Source organism: Lagopus muta, chromosome 1, assembly GCF_023343835.1.
Source record: "Lagopus muta isolate bLagMut1 chromosome 1, bLagMut1 primary, whole genome shotgun sequence".
Classification (NCBI taxonomy): Eukaryota; Metazoa; Chordata; class Aves; order Galliformes; family Phasianidae; genus Lagopus; species Lagopus muta.
The window spans coordinates 121,082,168-121,104,151 of NC_064433.1; the positions used below are offsets into that span (position 1 = coordinate 121,082,168).

A 21,984-nucleotide genomic window follows, 5' to 3' on the forward strand; every position below is an offset into this window, starting at 1 on the left:
CAACAAACAGTGCCTCAAGGTTAAGAGCACTCAAAGGAAAAGTCACATTTTGCGGAAAGCGTTTAAAAATGATGATGAGAGAAATAAGGTCTTGATATCCAGATTATCCTGTTGGTTACTTTCTGACAACTGGTAGTTAAGTTTTACATAATTTTAACACAACTCTAACATATTAAGGGCCTTCTCCCAAGATATCCTTTTTCCTTTTGTTGACACTCTACATTGAGTTATTATGTCTTATAGAACATGACTTCTAAATACATTTGTTAAATCTAACACAGTAGAAACCTATCTTGATTAATTTTTTTTAAGAAGTTTAAGTATTCCTCTCTCACTAGAGAGCAAGATCAAATATGAGCTTAGCTGTATTATTTTGCACAAACCAATGATCTTTTTTGCTTCCAGATGACTGCAATGCTTATGAAAGCTGCCAGAATGGATTAAAATCATTCATGAATTTGTAATAAGGGTCTTAGGCTCCACACAGCAAGTATTTTGCAGTAGAAAGAATGCACTGCCAAAGGATTCATCCTTGTTGATAGCACACTCTGCAGTTTTGAAACACTGGCCTTTCAGAATTGCACAAACAATTGAATCTCCTTCTGGCTTTGTTCCACTAATGAGCCATTGGAACAGGGAATTCTAAAGTCAGAGAGTAAATAGGGTGTTTTTACTGGGACATGCTTACAACAATGTTTCATATGCTACAGCAGAGATGGAAATAAAAAGTAAGGCTTGCATTTGAGGAACAAAGTGTTCAGAGAAGGAGGAACTATTTGGTTCTCTTGCAGTGATTTCTAACTGATATTAAAAATGGTATTGACAGAGTGTGGGTGGCAGCGTGTGTACACATGTGTGAAAGCACCAGAAGCAGCAGCAGAACATGTATTAAAAAGGAACAAGATGACCTAAAGATAGAGCATCAGACAAGATGAAGAAACAACCAAGAGACATAAAATACCCAAATAAATACAATGTATTTATACAACCAGGCACTGAATCCCAAACATCACCTCCTCCCAGAGATTAAAAAAAGGGAATTTAATGTCACTTCAAGTCGCCAGTCAAGAAGAAACTCAGAGAAACAATGAAGATGTAACAGAGAACATTCTCATCCTGTGTATGATCTTGGCCAGCCCATCTGGACAGACATATTTAGACGCTTCGGGGTATGTGGGTCTGAAAGCGTAAAGCCAACAGTACAGAAGATTTTGTTTGCAAAACTGCATTCCTTTTTCACAGCATATCACAGTGAGTTGTATTACACTCATTTCCTCTGCTCTTTGGTTCTTCCTGCAAAACCTAGAGAGCATAGGTACATGCTTGCAACTGAAGCACACATCCTCCTGGCAGAGATGTTTACTGTGATTGCTCTTCAGCAGCCTAAGGTAGGACAAGGGTGGCACCACAAAGTTAGGCCTTAATAAGCAAAGGCAACAGTGGGGGCTCTAAATAGCTTGATGAACTATAATCCACACAGATAAAACTTTAACATGCATGGACAAAGCCAGAACAAAATCTCTGCATCATTTAAATCATTCTCAAGTTTTCAAAATAAGAAGTAAGTTACAGGCCTTTGGCTGCACTAGTTTTGTAGTCTTTAAACACTTCATCCAAAAAGATTAGGTTAAATATTAGAAGATATTAGATATTTTTCAATCAGAGGGTGGTGATGCACTGGAGGTTGTGGATGCCCCATCCTTAGAGGCATTCAAGGCCAGGCTGGATGTGGCTCTGGGCAGCCTGGTCTGGTGGTTGGCAACTCTGCACATAGCAGGGGGTTGAAACTGGATGATCATTGTGGTCCTTTTCAACCCAGGCCATTCTGTGATTCTATGATTCTGTGAAGATGGCAATAAATGAAGACCAGAAGCATATGCCATTCCGTTACGTTACCCTCAAGAACTAGACATGGCATGCAATATATTTTCTTTCTAGACTAATGGAAGAAGTTGGACTGAGTTATCTAGAAGGATATGAAATGAAAGCTTAACATAATACTGCAGGATCAGCGTGGAAGCTTGGAAAACTTGGGAGCCTGATTATGACACTGAACACTTTAGTTTTAGGTTACTATTTCAGATTTAGACCAGTTTTCATGTTCCCATGAAATATTCTATCTGCTGCATAATTAGGACACATGCTGTGCAAGCCTCTATCTTCTATCCTGGTTGCACAAAGCAGCATGCCAATCTGGGAACATCAGAAGCTGGCAAATGGATTGCCTGTTTGGTGCAAAAGGCAGCATCTTTTGAGCTATCTCGAGACTAGAGCAGGATCAAGTGGTCTTGCAGGATCATCAACTGGATGTGTCTAATAGTGAGAACAGGTGTACATACATGATTAAATGAGAACTTCAGGGAATTTACGATGATCAAACTACGTTCAGAAAACCAACACAGTGCATTTTTATATAGCAGAGCAATATTGGCACATACATTAAAAAAAATTCCATTCCTGTGCAAAACTGAGCAGCTTGCAGAAGCTTGCTCAAGTACATCTTTCTCTGAGGAGCAAGACCCAGTAAGTACTTCCTGCTTAACCTGTAGCATCAGCCACTCCACATACTGCAGTCACAGCTACTGCTTTGTTAGGAGTGCCAGAGGATGAACAAGATGTATGTGAGGTGCTTTATTCAGTGATTCCTTCAAGTACTGATATAGTCTTACAAATCCCAGGCCCCATCTTTCCTTTTCTTCCTCTCCCTCTTTCCTTCTCTCCCAAGCAAGTGAAAAGCCAACTTTCCTCATGCACCTGCTTTTGAAAATATTCAATTCTTTGCTGCTCTGTGGCACAGTTTGTACCAGAGGAGCAGAGAGGGGCAGCAAGAGTCGTGACAATTTCTTCATAAATCTCTGTGGAGCAGATAATTTCTACTTCATTTCTAGGGCCTTTGAGAACTGCTCCAATATAAACTCTGAAAAAAGATCAGAGCATCACCTAAGTAAAAGAGAGAATCCTGCTGCTGACTAGCCTAACAGACAATGCTGCCAGCTGGCTCATGCACATTGTATTCAAATGGCTGCTGTGCTTCGCACCAGGCTCAGGCTGATGAACACAGTAAACAAAGGAAAGCCCAGGCTGACTGGCAACTACCACATTTCCTCACTTCATTTCTGCACGTTCAGATATTTTCAAAAGCAGGTATTTATTTTCCAAGGAAAATCACTTGTGTAAGCCATGGTTTAGGTTCTGTAATTCACATAACCATGCTGGAAGACCGTCACCTCATCTTCAAACTACTCCTCCAGCTGTGAAATTCAACTTCAGGGATGCACAGCCCTGATGCTCATTTCGTGGCCTTGCCTATCACACATGTGGCCTGACATCCATGTCCCTAAAGGAGAAGCATACACAGCTGTTTGAAACCAATCATATTTCAGAGGATTTCAATGACCAGAAGTCTCTCTTACAAACCTGTAACACACAGAAAAACAAGCAGATAAGTGTTCCAGGCAGGATCTGATGACTTAGTAGCATCCAGCAATCAGACTACTAGATGGTGCTAAATAGTATTTCATCAAGACAGAGAGCTCCATACTGGGGGGGAAAAAAAAAAAAAAAAAAAAAAAGCATTGCAATGAAAACTGTCATTTATGATCTCATGTATACTTACTTTGGCTCCACTGAGATTAAGCGTTCTGTATGAATCAGTGGTACATGATAGTCTGGCCAATGCTTAGACAGTACATCAGGGAAGAGAATTGCATGTAATAATGCAGCATCCTGTTTAGAGGCCTAAGAGGCAAAAATCTAGCGGTAATCACTTCCAAGGCTAGTAACTCAGTTCTTATTGCCTTCATAATGACTCCACAGTTATTCAGTCAATGAAAATGGAGTCTGATATTGTGCATCAAGAAGATAAATTAACAATAAAATGAGTCTCACTGATACATCCATTGACTACTCCAGTGGAGACCGGCAAAGATACAAAATGTGCTTTTAAAGCATGCTGTCTCCTCTTCAGGAAGATGAAGACAGTGAAAAGGGAGGCAGAAACAAAGACTTTCTTTTCTAAACATGGGTTGGGCATGTCTGGAAAAAAAAAAAAAATCAGCAACCCTGCTTAAATTTAATAAACAAATACTCCATTGGAATTAATAAACAAAAAGCTACTTGGTTTAACCATCTTTTTGGCTAACACTGAAAACAAAACAAAATGCTATTAGGGACTCCAGTTTAGGCACTAAAACACTGCACAAAATGCCAAATGCCAGGATGCTGACCTCATCCATTTTGATACAAGATCCATATTCCAGAGAAATTCACAGCATTCTAGTTAATTTATAAATAAATGAATATCAAAACTCAACAACTGACACAAAACTGTATCAGGCAAAATCAAGCAAATGTAATCTTATTTTGTGTAAGCTTCCTTCATCTCTCCTTCCCTGTCTCTCTCCCCAGCTCCAGGCAGTTCTCTTCTGTGTCTCCAGTCGTGCTGGAAATAATCTAGAGAGCAAAGTCTTGGCTGGAGATCCCAAATGTTTTATGGTCAATGGACACATCCCCTGCCTTATGTCTAAAACAGAATACAAAGGATTTTATAACTATAGCAGTTACAAAAATCCATTCCTTAATAACGCAGACTGTTATCACTCACAACTTAGAAATCAAAATTCTGAGGTCATTCTTTAAAATCCATCTTGTTAAGGCAGGCCATAAGACAATAAGCAAAGGCTAATGAAAAGAAGATGCAGTGGCTGTCTAAAATTAGAATGCATGACATTTGCATTGTCACGGGTTCGTGGAAAACGTGGGGGCTATTATATTATTGGTTTAAACATCATATGTATCTTTATCAATTTGCTAATTACAGCTGGTTCAGTATATTGCTGGTTCAATGGCTAAGTGACAGGATAATTTCTTACAGGGATGAACAATGGAGTAGGTATAAAGAGGGGTAATTAGTACAAACCACAGCACTGGAAAAAAAAAAAAACAAACTGCCAGGAGCAAGTAGTCTGAAGTTCTTGAAAGGAACAGCACAAGCAGAAGGGACAGCATTACCTCTGCTTGTCACCACCCTCCTGACACAGGTGCTGGACCTCGAGACAGACTCACCTGTACAGCTCAAATAAGCCTTGTTGGCAATGCCTTGCTGCTGAAGCAAGAGGCAGCACGAGCTCGTATGGCAGCGACAGGAACAGAGATGGGAATATGTGGAGCTGAGAATGCAAAGAGGAGGTGGGAAATGCCGGGATTTAGACCATCTGAAAACACCACGGAATCACACCTTAAGCTGCTTAAAATAAGCCAGCTCATTTTGAGAGAAATGAGTTAAAGACTGATCACGCAAACAGCAATACCAGCAAGCCTGAGAGAATCACATCCTCCAGCTGCAATGGTGAGGAGGAGACAGGAGCAGGCCAAGATTGGCCTGACTGGACTGCTCCCACTACACCTGACATTTCTGAGCTCTCCCTGCCATAATGATGCTAATGCACTGGAAATAGATGAGATTAAGTGAAACGTGAGTAGGCTGTCGGCTTAAAATCATGATTCAGACGATCCAGAAACACTTCGACTGTGGAGAATCCATGGGATATGGGATGTTAGACTCAAGAACAGCAAAGCAACGATTAGGAATGAAACACTCTCGTGATAAAAGGGTTCTCCAGAGCGCCAAACATCCCACACAACGCAGAGGACAGGCAGGAGCACCTACGACAGCAGCTCCCACTTTCAATGCAACATTAGAATTGACTTGTCCACACAATTTCATGCGTGTTTTCTTTCTCTTCCAACTATAAGACCGGAAAAGCGGTGTATCTGCAGCTTTCCTCAAATACAGAAGCTGATAGCATTCCCCGAAATGCCAGCAAATTGGCTCTCCTAACTACCCACATCTCCACACAAAAGCCTTTCCAGCCCCGCTTTCCACTGCCACAGCTATTTCGTGGCCAGAAGAAATTTATTTCTCTTAACTGCCGATAATAAGAAGAGATAAAAGCAAAACACAGCCCAACGCGACTGCAGTGCCTCCCAGCAGAGGCGCAGAGAGGAGCGCACTCTTCTCCTCGCTGTCAATCACGGGTTTATACCACCAGACCACCTAAAAGTCTCATCTGCGAAACTCAACCCCCCTACAGATGACCGTGGTTAATCCGACGGCTCTAATTAAGGCCCACAAAGAAGGTGACTTCGGGAAAAAGCCTTTCTGACAAAGCACAGACCCCTCCCCACCGCCATCGGACAGCCGCAGAAACAGCACTCCGCCCTCAGCAGTAACCGCCCCTCCCCGCCGCCTAATGGCTCCCGCCGCGCGCTCCGCCCCGCCCCACCCCGCTCCGCCCCGCCGCCACGCGGGGCACGCACGTGCTAGAAGGAAACACAGCCCTGCGCACGCGCGGCACCGCCACCCCGTCTCTACACCCCCAGCTGCCACTCTCGGGGACCGGGAGAAGGAAGGAGGAGCCTCTGTCTCCGGGCGCCTGATTGACTGATGTCACTACCCCAACTCCGAGCCTCGCCGGCCCATTGGTGGCTTGAGAACCGCTATCTGCATCGCGCCTTCTGATTGGTTGTTGCCGCGGCGGCTGTTGTCCTATCCTAATTCGGGCCACGAGGATTAAGCCCTTTAACCCCGCCTCCTTCCTCGTCCCTCCCTCCGCCGCGCCGCGCTCTCCAATTGGGCGGCGGCGAGCTCCCCTTGCTCCTCAGCCTTCCCGCACCGCACATGCGCCGCGCTCCCCGAGCCGGCCCCTCCCTTGAGGCGGCGAACGAAGTTGTGTCCGTCCCCTGCTGGCCCCGCCCCCCCTTTTTCCCGCCCCTCGTCCGGGAGCGGCATCCGTGAGTCCGGCCCCGCCCCGGCCAGCCCGAGCGAGGCGGCGGGTGCGGGGGGGGTGGGGGCGGCCGTTGAGGCTGCGCGCGCGCTGGCGCCGGGCTCGAGCCGGCGGCGTCTCCCTTCCCTTCCCTCAGTCCCGCGCGGCGGCCGTGGCGGCAGCAGCAAGCTCGGGAGCGGTGCCACCTCCTCCTGCTCTTCGTCCTCGCTCTCCCCTCCGGGGCACGGTGAGCACCGCCGCGAGGGGATGGACTCGCCTCCCTGAGCGCTCTCCTGCCCCGCGCTGCGGGACCCGCTGCTCTCCGCGACGCCGCTGACGGCTGCGGGAAGAGCGGCCGCCCGCTCTCCGCTCGCCCCGCTCACACGGCCGCGTTGGGACGGGCGGCGGCTGCCCCGAGCGGGGCGGGCCCGGCCCGTTGCTCCGTGTGCCCTCGGCTCTGCGCCCTTCGGCAGCTGCTCGGGGCTCCGGGAGGGTCCCCTGGAGGCGGGGGGGTGCGGCGGCGGCGGCCGGAGGGAGGGCGGCTGCGGGCTGCCCGTGCGGGGGCTCCGGGCTGCCGCCTCCTGCCCGCGTCGGACTGTCAGCCGGGAGCGGGCTGGGCTTCTCCGTGGGATTTCACGTCTGCCGTATCGCCTGGGAAACTTCCTCAGCCCGACATAACTTCGAGCGAAAAGGGGGAGGAAAAAAAAAAAAAAAGCCATTTCCTTTAGTGTTACAGCCGCTGGAAAACACAGCCGACAAGTTCCTCTAAAGATATAATTGCAACATCACTCCTGTAGAGGAAGCGAGACCTGGAACGTAGGACCGCAGGGAAAGCACTTAATCTCTACTCCTTTTGTGCAGTGCGAGAGAAGGCAAGGCTGTTCGATGCCGTGGGACTCTCCGGTGGGAGATTTAATGCCTCTTAAAGTATTTTTAAGGCTTTTCAGAAAGATCTTAAGCGCAAATTGCTCCTGCTGTAAGGCTCTAATCCTGTGAATTGGAAATGAGGTTGGGTATTGGAGGAGACGGGTGTGCTGCTTTCTGTCGTTTTCTGTAGTAAATGCAAACGCAACCATACCAATGCTGGACGTGGTTTGCCAGAATTCCGGGTGTAGTCGCTGCCTGCTGGCTCTGACTCGCGGTTCTGAAAGTTGCGTGTGCTTCCTACTATCTCTGCTGTGACTGACCTTGTTCAGCTGAATCCTTTGTGTTTATTGGTGCTTCCGAATCTTGTGTAACATCTGCCACCGTTGTAGAAATACATCATGTAGATAGGCTTTTGGATGGCTATCTTGCTTCCTGCTTGGTTTTCCTCGTAGAAATCTTCTTAGAACTAAGAGACTGAGAATAATCCTTTTTTTCCCCTTCTAATTCAACAGATGCAGTTTATGTTGCTTTTTAGTCGCCAGGGGAAACTGAGACTCCAGAAGTGGTATGTCCCACTATCTGACAAAGAAAAGAAGAAAATCACAAGGGAACTTGTTCAAACAGTATTAGCCCGCAAACCGAAAATGTGCAGCTTCCTGGAATGGAGAGACCTGAAGATTGTCTACAAAAGGTTGTTCTTTCTCACTAACCTCGTAATTGACATACATCAGAAACAGTGTAATAAGTAGCAAGAAAATAATGATGGTTGATTTTTTTTTTTTTCTTAATTTATCCTTTTTTTTCTTCCCTCTACTGGCTTTGGAGGAGACTGACTTCCCTTGAATCTAATTTGATAACCAAGTAGGAATCATTCATGTGTAGAAAGTCATTCATGCATTTACAAATGTGCTGAAGAGATGAGGTTTCCTTCTTCTTTCATGAGGAGTGGTGGTTTTTAGTTGTTTAGAAGACCGCAGTAAATAAGTGCATAGAAATATAAGGCATGTAAGGTTTAATGAGTATAGTAAAGAAAAACTAAATTTTATAAACATTCACCTCAGGCAGTGACTTCATAAACTTGCAAATATAACTTGCTTTTAAAGGCTGTCACAGAAATAAGAGAAACTTTTTCTTGTTTCAGACTATGTAGAACGTTATTTTGCTATGAACGCAAAAGCATTTTTCCAGCTTAAAAAAATCACAGGCAGTGTTTTTCTTTTGGTGAAAGCACCGTATGATTCTCTTTGGCATTGTTTTTCTTTCTTAGTTGTTCACTAACATTCTAGAGTGTGTGACAAGAGTTTTCTTACCTTTATGCTGGTGTTTAGCATATATGACAATGAAGAGGTGTAAAAATAATTGTCCCCACAAGTAACAGTAATTCTCATTGCGGTTTGGTAGACTGCATCTCTTCCATCTAAAGGTAGTGCTACGGAACCTAGAATTAACTCCCTTCCCTAGTTAGTTAGAAACTTCATAAGGTTTATACATTCTTATTTTCCTTGAGGTAGTAAACAATTCCAATGCTTGACAGCATTGTTACATGCTGTCTTTAGGGAAGACAGAGTTGAAACAAAGGGTTTCTAACATCTGCAATGAGCCAATTGAGTAGAATTAAAAAATAAAAAGTATTAGGTGTGTACATGAGAGCAGGACCTACAACATCTGTGTATGTAACATCATACACCTGAAGACTGCTGGTGTATCTGACGTAACTCTGGAATACTAGGAGGAGGGAAGAGGAGGACCAATGCATAAGACTGTGCTTAAGGAAGCAGACATGTTTTCTGCCTTTTAATTTCCTCACAAAACTTCTTGCGTATACGTGCAGACAAAGTTGCTGAAATGCTTTGTGCATTCCCTTCAGCTGAAAAAGCACTTGAATGCATTATCACTTGGCTTTTATGGGGCTTGATCAGAAAAACTGGGAATGCATAGGCAAGGCTGTTCCCCTTCCTAGCCTTGCACAGTGGTAGCTCTTCTGGTGGTAAGTTTACTCCACAGCTGTTTTTTCTTGTTTCTTTACTACTGTTAGCAACTACTTTTCGTGGGTGCTTTTTGGTTTTTTGGTTTTTTTTTCTGGCCTAGAAGGCTGATAGAAATCTGAGTATGGCTTTCTGGGTTACTGTAAGTTGTGGTGTTCGTGTATCTCGGTAATGTGCTGTGGGGTCTGTGGTCAAGGAGAATAGTGCTTGCTGCTGTGTATCTGTAGACTGCAGTCCATCTGCTAGACTGCTGGTGTGCACAGCTGACTGCAGTAGTAATTTTGCTGTCTGCAAACCAATCTGACAGAGTTAGCCTATGATATTGCTTAAGATTAGCTTGTATCAAGCTAGTTAATATCCATTTCTGCTCTGCTTTTGCTTTATTAGCAAGTAACACAAAGCTAAAACATCACCAGAATGACTGGGTGGCAGGGGATAGTGAGTTGAAAATCCTATGCTTGGTAACAGTAACTGCTTTCGTGTCTCTGTGGAAAGACTTTTTCCAATCATCTTACTGTAACTAAAGTTGATGAGTCCCAACTACTGTAATCGCTTTGAGAAGACAGATCTGTTAGCTCAGAAGCAGACAGTAATACTGACAGCTACAGTAGTCAAGGTCCAGTACTTCCTGAACAGCAGTCAGCTAAAAGAGCAAGACGTGTAACAGAAACTTTGCATGGTTTGTGGAATTGCACAAGGTGCATACATTTGTTTACAGGCAAAAGATTCCTGCACATCTCTCCTAAGATCTATTCTTACCTGGTTGAGTATTGGGAAATATCTGAACCTTCCAGTGCAAATGTTTTTCAGTATAAGTTGTTCATATTGCTGTTGTACATTATGTACGCATAGCTATTATGAGTCTGAAATTGCTGAAATTTGTGCTATGACTGCTTTTAGAGTGTATTAACTGTCAACTTTTCAGGTGTTAGAGTTGACCTAGATATTGCAACTCAAAGAATGGCTGGCATTATTAAAAGTATACTCTAGAGTCTCATTGATGTACCTTTTTTCAAGAACAAAACCAGCTCAAATGCAAAATTGACAAGCTGGTAGCTTTTGCTGCTTTCTTATATTTAACATTTATCAGGAAGGCTGGACGATTTTGATTAGCCTCCTTAGCTCTGTTTTATTTCATCCTTATCATTCACATGGAATGATTTCTGGACGAGTTTTCAACATGATGGAACTACAGGGGTCTTTAAAATCCATGTGAATATTTTGCTTTTATTTCTTAGTTCCATGCATGTAGCATTGATATGGTTGCAAAACTAGGTCAGTCATTGTTACCTGCATTTTTTTTTTCACTGGAGAAACAAGTTCTTTAGAGATCTGAAAATACGCGTGGAAGTGTGCCCTGTTTTTGACATTGCTCGTGAATTGGGTTGGATATGTTCTGCAATTGGTTTGGAAGAGAGATTTTCAGGCTGGTAGGCACTTAAAAAGAATCTGAACTTCTGATTTCAGGGGACAGATTTGAAGCAGCTTGCTGGATAGAAAATTGAAATATGGGAATCCATTAACAGTTGTGCTTTATAACAATTGAGAGGGAATTGGCTGCAGACAGCTGATTAGAAACGTAGCGAATACTGTTAATGTTTGCTCTTCGTTTTGTCATTTTTTTAACTAGTTGTATTGGATCATATAAGATAGAAGTTCATGCAGCTTTCCCCTTTTGGCAGATAAATCAATATTAAATGTTATAATTTCTAGTATTTTAGTGAAAAAGGACCTTAAAATAGGATTTTTTTTCTTCAAAGATCTCAACTACTTACTGCTTTAGCTTCTGACAGTGTTATTTATTTTCATTTTGCAGTATATTGCACTCTAGGAAAAAGCGGAGTAAGTTCTTGATGTAAATTTTTCTTGTTAGCATTTGGTATGCTGAGATTGTAGGACTTGGTTATCATTGACAGGTAATGTGACCAAGAAATGTGACTTTTATATGGCAGTTTGGGATTGTGTTTATGTTATATGGTTTTAAATTGGCACAGTCTGCACTGCCTTTAATGTTGTGACAGTCATCTGTTGCTGCACAATAACCTTAATCACAGGTTACTTTAAAGCTTCACAGAAAAATAAGTTTTAAAACTCTAATCTCTCCCACTCCAAAGAAAGAGCACGTTCTGCAAGTAGTGTGCATCTCCACTCGAAGCATTTTGATCATCCCACAATGCTGTCATGTGGTGAGGGGCACAAGCCCAGCACAGGACATGATCATTATCTTTCCTTATGTGCATCTAATTGCCAGTTGAATCTGTTAAAATATAACTATGGGGTTGAGTAGGTGACTATAAAACTAAATGGATGTATTGATAATAGTTAATTAGGTTTGGTAGTTTAACTTGATCGTGTCCTCTGTGCAGTATTCTCATTTTTGTGGTACTAGGAGGACCTCTGTATACATCCAAGTAGAAGCAGCATTTTTATCTTACAGAGGTTTACCGAGTTTTTTGCACATTTCTTAAACTATTGAAGGTTATAGCCTGCTGAAATTGGAAACTGCAAGATAAATCTTGTATAGCTTTATTATTGTTGCTTATTTCTGTATCTTAATTAAATAGCGACTGCTCTGTGTGTTCTAGAATCTCAGAACTTCCAGTAAAAAAATATGTAATTTCTTTGAAAGAGGAAAAAAAAAGTCTTTTCCCAAGGAAAATTTTAATGATTAGAATTTCAGTGGGTCAACTGTGATAACCTGTCACCAAATCCAAAACTCTCAAGCTACTTGAAGCACCTGTTTACGTGTTAGAGGTGGTGTTGTGGTGTCTTTCAGCTACAGAATCATAGAATTGTTTGAGTTAGAAGGGATGTTTAAAGGCCATCTAGTCCAACTCCCCTGCAGTGATCAGGGACACCTACAGCTACATCAGGGTGCTCAGAGCTTTGTCCAGTCTGACCTTGAGTGTCTGCAGGGACAGGGCTTCCAACACGTGTCTGGGCAACCTGTGCCGGTGCTTCAATATCCTTACTGTAAAAAAAAAAAACACCTTTTTTCTTCTATTCAACCTAAATCTCCCCTCTTCTAGTTTGAAACCATTTTCCCTTGTCTTATCACAACAGACCCTGCTGAGGTGTCTGTCCCCTTCCTTCTTTTAGTCCCCCCATTAAATACTGAAGGGTTGCTATCAGGTCACCTCGCAGCCTTCTCCAGGCTGCGCAGCCCCAACTCTCTCAGCCTGTCATCACAGTGGGGCGTTCCATCTCTTGAATCATTTTTGTGGCCTTCCTCTGGACGCACTCCAACAGCTCCATGTCTCTTCTGTACTGAGGACTCCACATCTGGATGCAGTACTCCAGGTGTTATCTCACCAACGTGGTGTAGAGGGGCAGGATCACTTCACTCGCCCTGCTGGCCGCGCTTCTTTTGATCCAGCCCAGGATACGGTTGGCTTTCTGCGCTGTGGAGGCATGTTGCTGGTGCTTGTTTAGCTTGCCATCCAGCAGTACCCGAGGTCCTTTTTGTCAGGGCTGTGCTCCATCTTTACATCTGTACGTGAGATTGTACTGATAGTGGGAGTTGCCATGATCCTGGTGCAAGACTTTGCACTTGGCTTCATTGAACTTCATGAGGTTCTCCTGGGCTTAAGCTTGTCTAGGTCTCTCTGCATGGCATCCCATCCTGCAGGTGTGCCAACCTCACCATGCACCTTGGTGTGACTTGCTCAGGGTGCCCTTGATTCTAATGTTAATGTTATTGATGAAGATATTAAATAGCACTGGTCCTATGTGCTGACCTTTGAGGGACACTACTCATCACTGTCTCCATCCGGACATTGAACTATTAACCACCATTCTCGGGGTATGATCTTGCAACTGATTTCTTGTCCACTGAATGATCCACCTGTTAGTTCCATATTCTTCCAATTCTGTTTCTTTCAAGCTCTGTAGGCCTTAGATGTCTGTAGTTAGAATTTACCTGCAAAACAACTTAGATGCTGAATGTTCTCAGCTAGCAACTTTACAAACTTTCCAGTGATGTCTTCAGTGGATGTTCTCTCATATAGTAGAGCACCATTAAAACGGTAGGTTTTGCAAGTTAGGCTGTGCTTGTAGTGACCTGGTACCTCAGCAGAAATAGTGAGCATAGAGGAGCACTTGGCTGGAGGATTAATTGCCAGTTTTCAGGCTTCCCACTATTGAATTTCTGTAGCTGTTGGGGGATGTTCATGAATTTGGTTCCCTCCTCAAAAATAAACACCTATAAAAGTCACTTATCTAAAAGCAGAAATTTGAGTGTTTGTATTGTTTGCAGTTCATTTGCTCTTCCATTCTGTGTTACGTTTTCAAGTGATACTTTCAAACTGTTTTGGATCTTTCTGCATTAGCGCCCCTTTTCTGACAGGTGGATGATGCTTATCATAAAGTATTTCCCTAAACACTTAGAACCAAATTACTTTAGGACTGAGGATTCTACTGAGATGGGGGGAAAAAAAACAACCACAGACTACAATAGGAATGAATATGGCAGAGTATTTTTTACAGGTTGGGCCATATTTGCTCTTTGGTGTGGTGTATGGCTTGTGCTGTTCTCAGAATTTTCCTTTGTTTGGTGTACCTTTGAGTTTTCTGACAGACTCGTTAAGAAGAAGCAATACTTCTGCAAGGTAGTTAATGTTTGCTGCTTGCATACAGAAATTTGTTCATCTCTGTATGGTTATTCTTCGTGTAAGCTTATCCATTTGGCAGAAAAGTTTGTTTATCCACTTTAATATCTGGACACCCTTTTTTTGTTTTTTTCTGAAGCCATGGACTACGAAGGAAAAAAAAAAAAGAGAACAAACTAATACCTTTAAAAAAATTAATCTGAAGAAACTTATATTTTTGTGGTTTCAACATATTCTTAGTAGTGGTGGCTGACGTATTTCTGATACTGTTTGCAGAGTAGGTATTTGAATCTGCATTTGACAGTTACTACTTTAAAGAAAAAAAACACAAAACGAACAAAAAACCTCTTTGGAAAATGTTCTCTGCATATTTTGATAAATACCCAAGACTCCATTTTGTGTTACCATGAGTAGTTTTTGTTTCTTGAGATTCTTTCTCCAAAACTGCAGTTGGCAGAGCTTGAAAGTGTACTCTGCTTAATAGCTGCCAAATGAAGTCTTTCAAAAGTATGTTTCATTTTCTTTTAAATGAGAACGCTGAGAGCAGACAGCTTTCCTGGAAAGTGTTCTATGCAAAGTAAAGTATTTTTTCTCTCTCCCCTTCTTTTTTGTACTCAGGTAAAATAATTCTGTGCATCAAAAGAGACTCTCAAGTAATAGAGAAATACAAGGAGTCTCCTTTGTGGATAAATATCAGATATTTAGGTCAAATTTAATGAGATTTATCAGTATAGAATTCAACTTGTTTAAGCACTGAAAGGGAATGGTTTACCCATGCTCATCTGAATATGAAGGAAGTTTTGTATAGATGAATTTGACCTAGGTACAGGTAATGAGTGTAAACATCAGCAAAGCAAAGCTAATAGTCTAACATGGAGTTAGACTTTAAAAAAAAAAATACTCAGGAGGCTTGAAAACTTTTTTTCTTTACAGCGTAACTCTCCAATACTTTTCTTTTAAACAGCTTTGTCTGAAAGATGTCTTAAACAGATAACATCTTGTAAGCTACCACAGTGGCTGTAAACGTCCTTGAAGTATTAACGAGAGGGAACAGCATAGCAGTGTAAAATCAAAAGAACTGTTCTCAGATAGGACTTAAGATGAGCTGACAAGTCGCTGTGGTAGAGATATAAAAGAGCAATTAGTGTGAAGTGTTTCACTGGAAGTGCCTTCACCCTCATCACCCTAAGTTAGGTTTTGTGGGATAGCTTTTCTTCTTTTTAATAAGAGTTCAGAACTTTTGTATGAAAGTGTTTCTGATGAGGTGTTCATGATGAAGTAAGCCACGGCAATCTGACTTGGTAAGAGAGAGGGAGTGGAACTTGCAGCATTGTCATGGATGGTGGCTTAGTGACTGGGAGACAAATTGAAACCTACTATAAAATAATTTTTATGTGAATCCTAAATGAAACCTGTGGGAGTTTCCTTTGGGGCTTACGGAGTCCCAGCTGGTAAAATGTCTGTGTAGTGTTAAAAACTTGTATCGATTTCTGCATACAGGAAAAGAATATGCATCTTAAGCTTAGCATTTAAATCTTGATGACTTTTTTCTTTTAAACCAGATTGGCTTCTCTATTTAGTGCTGCCAGTTACTCTCTCTAAACAGGCAAACCAAAGCAGCTCCTCATTCACAAAAAATATCAATTAGAACAGGTCTTACTTGAGATTTCGTTTCCGCCATGTGTATTTGTGTGGCATATGGTTTTGGCATTTTTCTAAAGGATGAGGAGATTTTCCTGATTTGGTTTTCCATCAGCTGTTTTTAGGCAGAAATTGAACAACTCTGGTAATGCGCAGTAGAATGGGATGGTCTTTTTGTTAAAGTGGAGCTCAAGATCATATCAGAGGTAAATAATTCCTTGTATTTGAAGGTGGAAGTAAATGCTGCAGTCAAGCTGATAGCCTCTCCTGACACCAGAACTGCTGGTAGTAATCAAGTTGTTGACTTAATAGTGACCGGGGTATATGACCTTAGTCTTGAATTTTTTTGCATTACTTGTATTCTCTAAAGACCAAATCCTAAATTACTAGTTCAGTTTATTTTTCCCAGGACATTTCAATTAGATGTTAATATCTATATGTCAACCTTGTGTGATATAAATTTAACATTTAATCTGTTGATTAGTGTACCATTGCTTGGATGTTGCAAGTACAGTAAACATCTTGCCTCAGAACTGCCAGGAGACCAAATAATTAAATGTATTTCCTTTTCCAACCACCACTTAAGCTAATTTAATTCCATCAATTAAAGAATATTAAAGACTGAAGTCTTGCTCGACTCAGACAGATCCTTTTGTGCCCACGTGCATGTCTGGTGGTCTCCAAGCTGTTCTTTGATGGAACTTGCATGGCTGTTGATATAGAGTATCAATACTGTAAACTTGAGTTTCAAGGACTACAGAGCATTTAATACCTCTGAAATGCGTTCATTTCACTCGTCTTTTGCTAACATGAGGATAACTTTGTTATTACAGATATGCAAGCCTCTATTTCTGCTGTGCCATTGAAGATCAGGACAATGAACTAATAACTCTGGAAATAATTCATCGTTATGTAGAACTTCTTGACAAGTATTTTGGCAGTGTGAGTTAGAAACTTCTTTCTGGTTATTTTTTATGGATTCACTGTCTGTATTGTGTTGTTATTTTATTTTCACACAGCCTTTTTAAGAGCACAAACTAGCTGTTGAAGAGGTATATCTTAACAGTTTTTCTGTTGCTTACCTGGCCAAACTAAACTGACAGTTGCCTGTATAATGCCTACAGTATAAAAGTAAACTAAGAATTTGGAGAACAGTTCTTAATCTGATGTTAATTACCTGTATTTATTTCATTTCTTAGTGGTCTTGATAGAGGTTAGATAAAATATTATCCTTAGCTTTTTGTCCAGGCTTCCACTTTCTGTTCTCTCTGGCAGCGTTCTGTACACGTGTATGTACATTCTGCCCTCCCCCAGCACTTCTTACGTCTTCTTTCAAATGAGGCAGTTGGTTGTGAACTAGCAAGAAGGGGAAGAAAAGAAGACATCTGCTTTCGCAGATACCAAAACCAAACAGAACAGAAGCAGTGTGCATTTGCACTTCTGGGAAAACTGCTCATCCTTTTGCTTTCTGACTCCTTTTGACTAGAATACACGCAGAGTGAATAAGAAATTGATCGTTAAAAAAAAATTTCTATAAAATTGCATCATCTGTCCCTGGATACTTCAGGGAAAAACAGAACTGTAGTGATCTTCTGTTGCTTCATGAAGAGCCGTGTCGGACTGATAGCTGTGAATTGAGCACTCTTTGTTCAACAGTGAAAAACCTTTTAAAAGAGGCTGCTATAGTTGTTCAACTTGAGAAAAAAAAAAAAAAAAAACAACCACCACCAACAAAAAATCTTGGTTTCAGTTTTGTTGTTAATTTTGTTGTTGTCCTACTTAAAATGTTATAGCCTGAGGCCAATGTCTTGATTTGGTGAAGTTTGTTGAAGATGTAAGTTAAGTTTTCTGAGGGTATCCTCAGAGTATTCTCCCACTTTGCAGTAATACTTGATCTTTTCAGGTATGTGAACTTGATATCATCTTCAATTTTGAAAAAGCCTATTTTATTCTGGATGAGTTTCTCTTGGGAGGGGAGGTCCAGGAGACTTCCAAAAAAAATGTTCTCAAAGCCATTGAACAGGCAGATCTTCTACAGGAGGTAAGCAATTTAAACTTATCTGGGCAAAGTATCAGCATGCTGGATTGTGGTTAGAAAAAGCTACCATTTCTTTGAGCTTGTGGAAGGTATCTTCTGGCACGCTTAGCATGTAGCTACTGCTTAGTTGTTCTAATTGTGCAACGCTGCTGCATTATCTGCTCTTTCCATCTTGTTTGGCATGAATGTATTGTAACCTACTGTGATTTTTGTGTTCTGCTAGAAACGTAAGTGGCTGTTTGTATGTGTATATCTAGGTAATTATAGATTGTGCAGCTTTAATTTAGTTTTGTTCATGTCTTTTGTTTATTTTTTTTTATTAATCAGCGGTTAGTTTTTTTTGTCATACCTGATGCATGTTCACTTCTTCACTGTTTCATTGCTGAAATCCAGAAGCTAGACTCTCTTCTTTGAGACTCATACAGGTATAGTTCTTTAGATTCTAAAGACCTTCTTTTCTGCTGTAGGTTGCTTACTGTGGCACATTTCTAACTTTAAAGTTGACAAAACAGTAATAGTATTGCTTAGAAACACACAGAATGAAGTATAAAAACATCTGGGTTTTCCCCTTGAATGCTTTTGTCTGTTACTAACTTTGAAGAAATACGGATTGCATTTTTTTTATTGTTTTTTCTTTCAAAAATATTTAATGGGGAGGAGTTCAATGACACAACACTTAATAACATATCCCTCTTGTTTCTCCATTCTGTACTTTTCTTTGTAGTTAATTGCTGTAGCTTTGAGGTCAGCATTAATGCCTGAATGTCTAAATGAAATTCATTAAATTCTAGTAGGCTGAAGAAATTATCAATCTCTTTATATGAGAGTCAGTGAAACATGGTTTAGCAGAGGTAATGAATCGTATTTTAAACATACTAAGTTTCTCTTACAAGGTACTATATAAATGTTAGCTGAAATATTATTACAGTTAACATGAACCTTCCATTTGTTCACTTGCCCAGTTTGTTGTTTAATTCTCATGTGAATGTTCTGTTTTCTACTTGTTGAATGTTGAATTATTAGACTGGGGAATCACAAAGTTCTTTATCATTGTAGTTGTATCTGTCATCCTTTTCAGAGTACAGGCAAATCCAGAACATGTCGAAGTTCTCAGCTGTCAGCAGCTAGTTACTGTTATGAATAGAGCCAGCATCACACAGATTTGTTAGCATCTTTTTTTAGGAAGGAACTATTTGAGCAGACATACAGCTTGTATTCTAAAGAAGTTTCGGTCTGTCCTTTTCTAACACTTAAAAGGAATTATCTTAACTGGAAGTCTTGTTTCAGTTTACAAAGGGGGGGAAATCTGTCAATTTTACCTTAAAATCTTTTGCTGTTCTCAGTATAAGATCATATTGGAATAGGTAACTAACCTATTATATGTCTACTGCAAATGCAGAGCTAATGACATATAAATTGAAGGTATTGCATTTTCTTAAAGTTCAGAGCCCATCAGAGTATTTTCAGCGTTTTCTTAGGGCTCTTCTAAAGCAAAATCTAGAAATTAATTACTGAGCTTGTCCGAGCAACTCGCATTTTCTTTTTAGACTTACATAACTTCAAGTTAAAAATGTGCACTCAAATGGGAGTATTGCTTTTTCAACTGGAGACTTTTCCCTGGCTGTGATGGGATTACCTTGATGCTCTTTACTTCTGAGACTCTTTACTCTTCTTTTTCCCATCTCTTAAATGTTCTATCAAGTTTTATTAACTATTTTCTGAATAAATTGGAATTCAGCAGATGACCATGGATCCACTGTATTGCTTTGTTTTTTTTTATAAGCTAATTGATTTTGTTTTATTCTTAGTAGAGTTATACTGTCAGTCAAGTATAAAACTACTCCTTATATGTGCTTTTTAGTTTATAAGAACTGTGAAAGCCTGAGTATATATTTAAAATGAGCTTCCAATAAGGTTAGACTTTTTTTTTTTTTTTTGTATTAACTGCTACTATGTGCATGCTGAGGCTAAAGAAGAGGTTGTTAAAATAATAGTTTGCCACAACTGGAGACTTCTTGTATTTCTATTTAATTTTGCTTCCTAGAATACCCCAAAGCTACTGGAATGAAATGTGTTTTGATTCCAAATGCAAATCTTTTCTTGCAGGGTTATGGTGTCTTTGTTTTTGACCATCTCACATTGTAATTATGTGCAACAAAAGGACTTTTATTTGGACCTGAGAAGTCATATATTGCTTAATTTAAAAACTATTATTGAATATGCAGCATTATTAATTAGTAATGATGCATACATTAATGCATGAAGCACCTTAGACATCAAAAGCTGTACAGAATACTTACACAAAGGAAAATCATTACAAATACATTAAGTGGCTGTTTGAGTAATGTTAAAAGAAAATGCAGAGGCATAAATTGCTGAATAGTGCATCAGTTCTTAATAGTCTTGCCTAGTTGTATTCTTGTGGCGTTTCTCCAGGGTGTGCTTCTGTTTCTGAGCACCTACTTCAGTGTACAATTAAGTTTCTTGGTGCTGTGCAGTCCTCTTAATGCTAGGCTTCACATGACTGAAACATGCTAAGTTTTTAGGCCTTTTTCCACCTTCAGTTTCTTGTTAGCTTTTAGTATTGCGATCAGTTCAGGTATTTGTTCCCTACCTCCTATTTATTAGCACCTGATATAACTTACCAATAGTTGGTCATTAATACTGACAACGTTACCTTGTGAATGACAGTGAAAAGGAATCCAGTGCTTGTGTGCTTCATTGGAAATGTGTTGCTAGGAGTGCATCTTTAGAAAACACTGCTGTTGTGTGTCTTGTTTGATAATTGTTCTTTTGCTGTAAAAATTCTACATGCTTAACTGGGGTTTACAGAGACAAGTGGTTCTGAAAAGGTGGTATTTCATGTAGTCAACTCAATTATGCCAGGAGAAGAATATTTGCATGCAGAGTATAGATGTGTGTGAGATGTATACATGTGGTCTTTGGAAGAGCTGAAACATGCTTGATTTCATAACATTTAACATTTTTAATGTGTGGAACTTGACACGGTGCTTTTATGGAAAGGATCGGTTCTTTTTCCACTTTATTTGCTGTGTTTACTTGGATCATCAGGTAAAACTGAAATAGCGCTTAGAATTGTGCTAAAATGGTAATGTTCAGTAATATTCTAATATATAAACCAGGCAATTGAACTTGCACAAAATTGCTGATCTTCATTTGAAGTAGGTGCAAGTTCCTAAATATTAGTGAAAATTCTTTTTGGTACATTTCCCATGTAGTTTTTGATAAAATTATTTCAGAATTCTTTTTTTTTTTTTTTTTTTTCACCATTATTTTTTTTGTGTGTGTGTTTTCAGTAGTTGATTGCAGAACATATAAAATAATAAAAGAAAAAAAAAAGGTTTATTTTTGAAGATTTCAACGAAAAAGTCAGTGCATCTATTCACAAATCACTTCTTCATCACTGCTTTACTAACAGTTGAAAGTGTAGAAGCTGTGTGAATGTTCTTGCTAGGCTCTTGTAGTTTGTCTTCTGACAGTGTCCACTAATCACAGAGTCATAGAATGGCCAGGGTTGGAAGGGACCTCAAGGATCATGAAGCTCCAACCCCCCACCACATGCAGGGCCAACAACCTCCACATTCAACACCAGACCAGGCTGCCCAGAGCCCCATCCAATCTGGCCTTGAACACCTCCAGGGACAGGGCATCCACAGCCTCTCTGGGCAGCCTGTTCCAGCACCTCACCACTCTCTCAGTAAAGAACTTCCCCTGACATCCAACCTGAATCTTCCCTCCTTCAACTTAAAACCATTTCCCCTTGTCCTGCCACGGGGAATTGTTCCACATGAAGAATAATAGTTACGAATTAACTATTCTGATACTGATTCATTAATATGAATCAGTGTCACTTCACTGTTTTAAGCCCTTACCTCATCTTGTATACAGAATGGTGCTTAGTCTGTTAATAGTGGCTGAACTGTAGAAGCAAGCTTAGACTTGCTATGTAGATTTAGTATTAGAATGAGCATCTTTGACATTGAAAATGTGGTCACAAAAAAGTTGGGGATGAAATGTGCTAGTTGGAAACTGTAGGCTTGAAGGTAGTGCAAAGTGTATTA

The 21,984-nt window shown here is 40.7% G+C and overlaps 1 protein-coding gene and 1 long non-coding RNA gene across 8 annotated transcripts in view; one reads left to right on the forward strand and one right to left on the reverse strand.

The window, feature by feature from the left end:
- Window positions 1-1,009: 1,009 nt before the first annotated feature.
- On the reverse strand, window positions 1,010-6,203 carry LOC125697446 (uncharacterized). Its single transcript, XR_007378795.1, has 3 exons — window positions 5,065-6,203; window positions 3,418-3,540; window positions 1,010-3,337 (listed from the first exon to the last, which is right to left on the reverse strand). It is a non-coding gene; the product is annotated as an uncharacterized LOC125697446 (long non-coding RNA).
- Window positions 6,204-6,820: 617 nt separating this feature from the next.
- The window catches only part of AP1S2 (adaptor related protein complex 1 subunit sigma 2), a 47,057-nt gene continuing 31,893 nt past the window's right edge, over window positions 6,821-21,984 (forward strand). For 3 of the 7 annotated variants that reach the window (XR_007374664.1, XR_007374668.1, XM_048934050.1), the window contains exons 1-4: window positions 6,823-7,011; window positions 8,144-8,322; window positions 16,698-16,806; window positions 17,768-17,905. Coding sequence is in view for 5 of the 7 variants with exons in the window: in XM_048934050.1 (XP_048790007.1) it covers window positions 8,144-8,322; window positions 16,698-16,806; window positions 17,768-17,905 (426 nt within the window). In the remaining 2 variants the exon portion in view is untranslated. Of the gene's footprint in view, window positions 7,012-7,053; window positions 7,637-8,143; window positions 8,323-16,697; window positions 16,807-17,767; window positions 17,906-18,229; window positions 18,328-21,984 lie in introns of those variants that run through there. The other 4 variants (XM_048934041.1, XM_048934022.1, XM_048934063.1 and 1 more) reach the window with 4 other exon arrangements.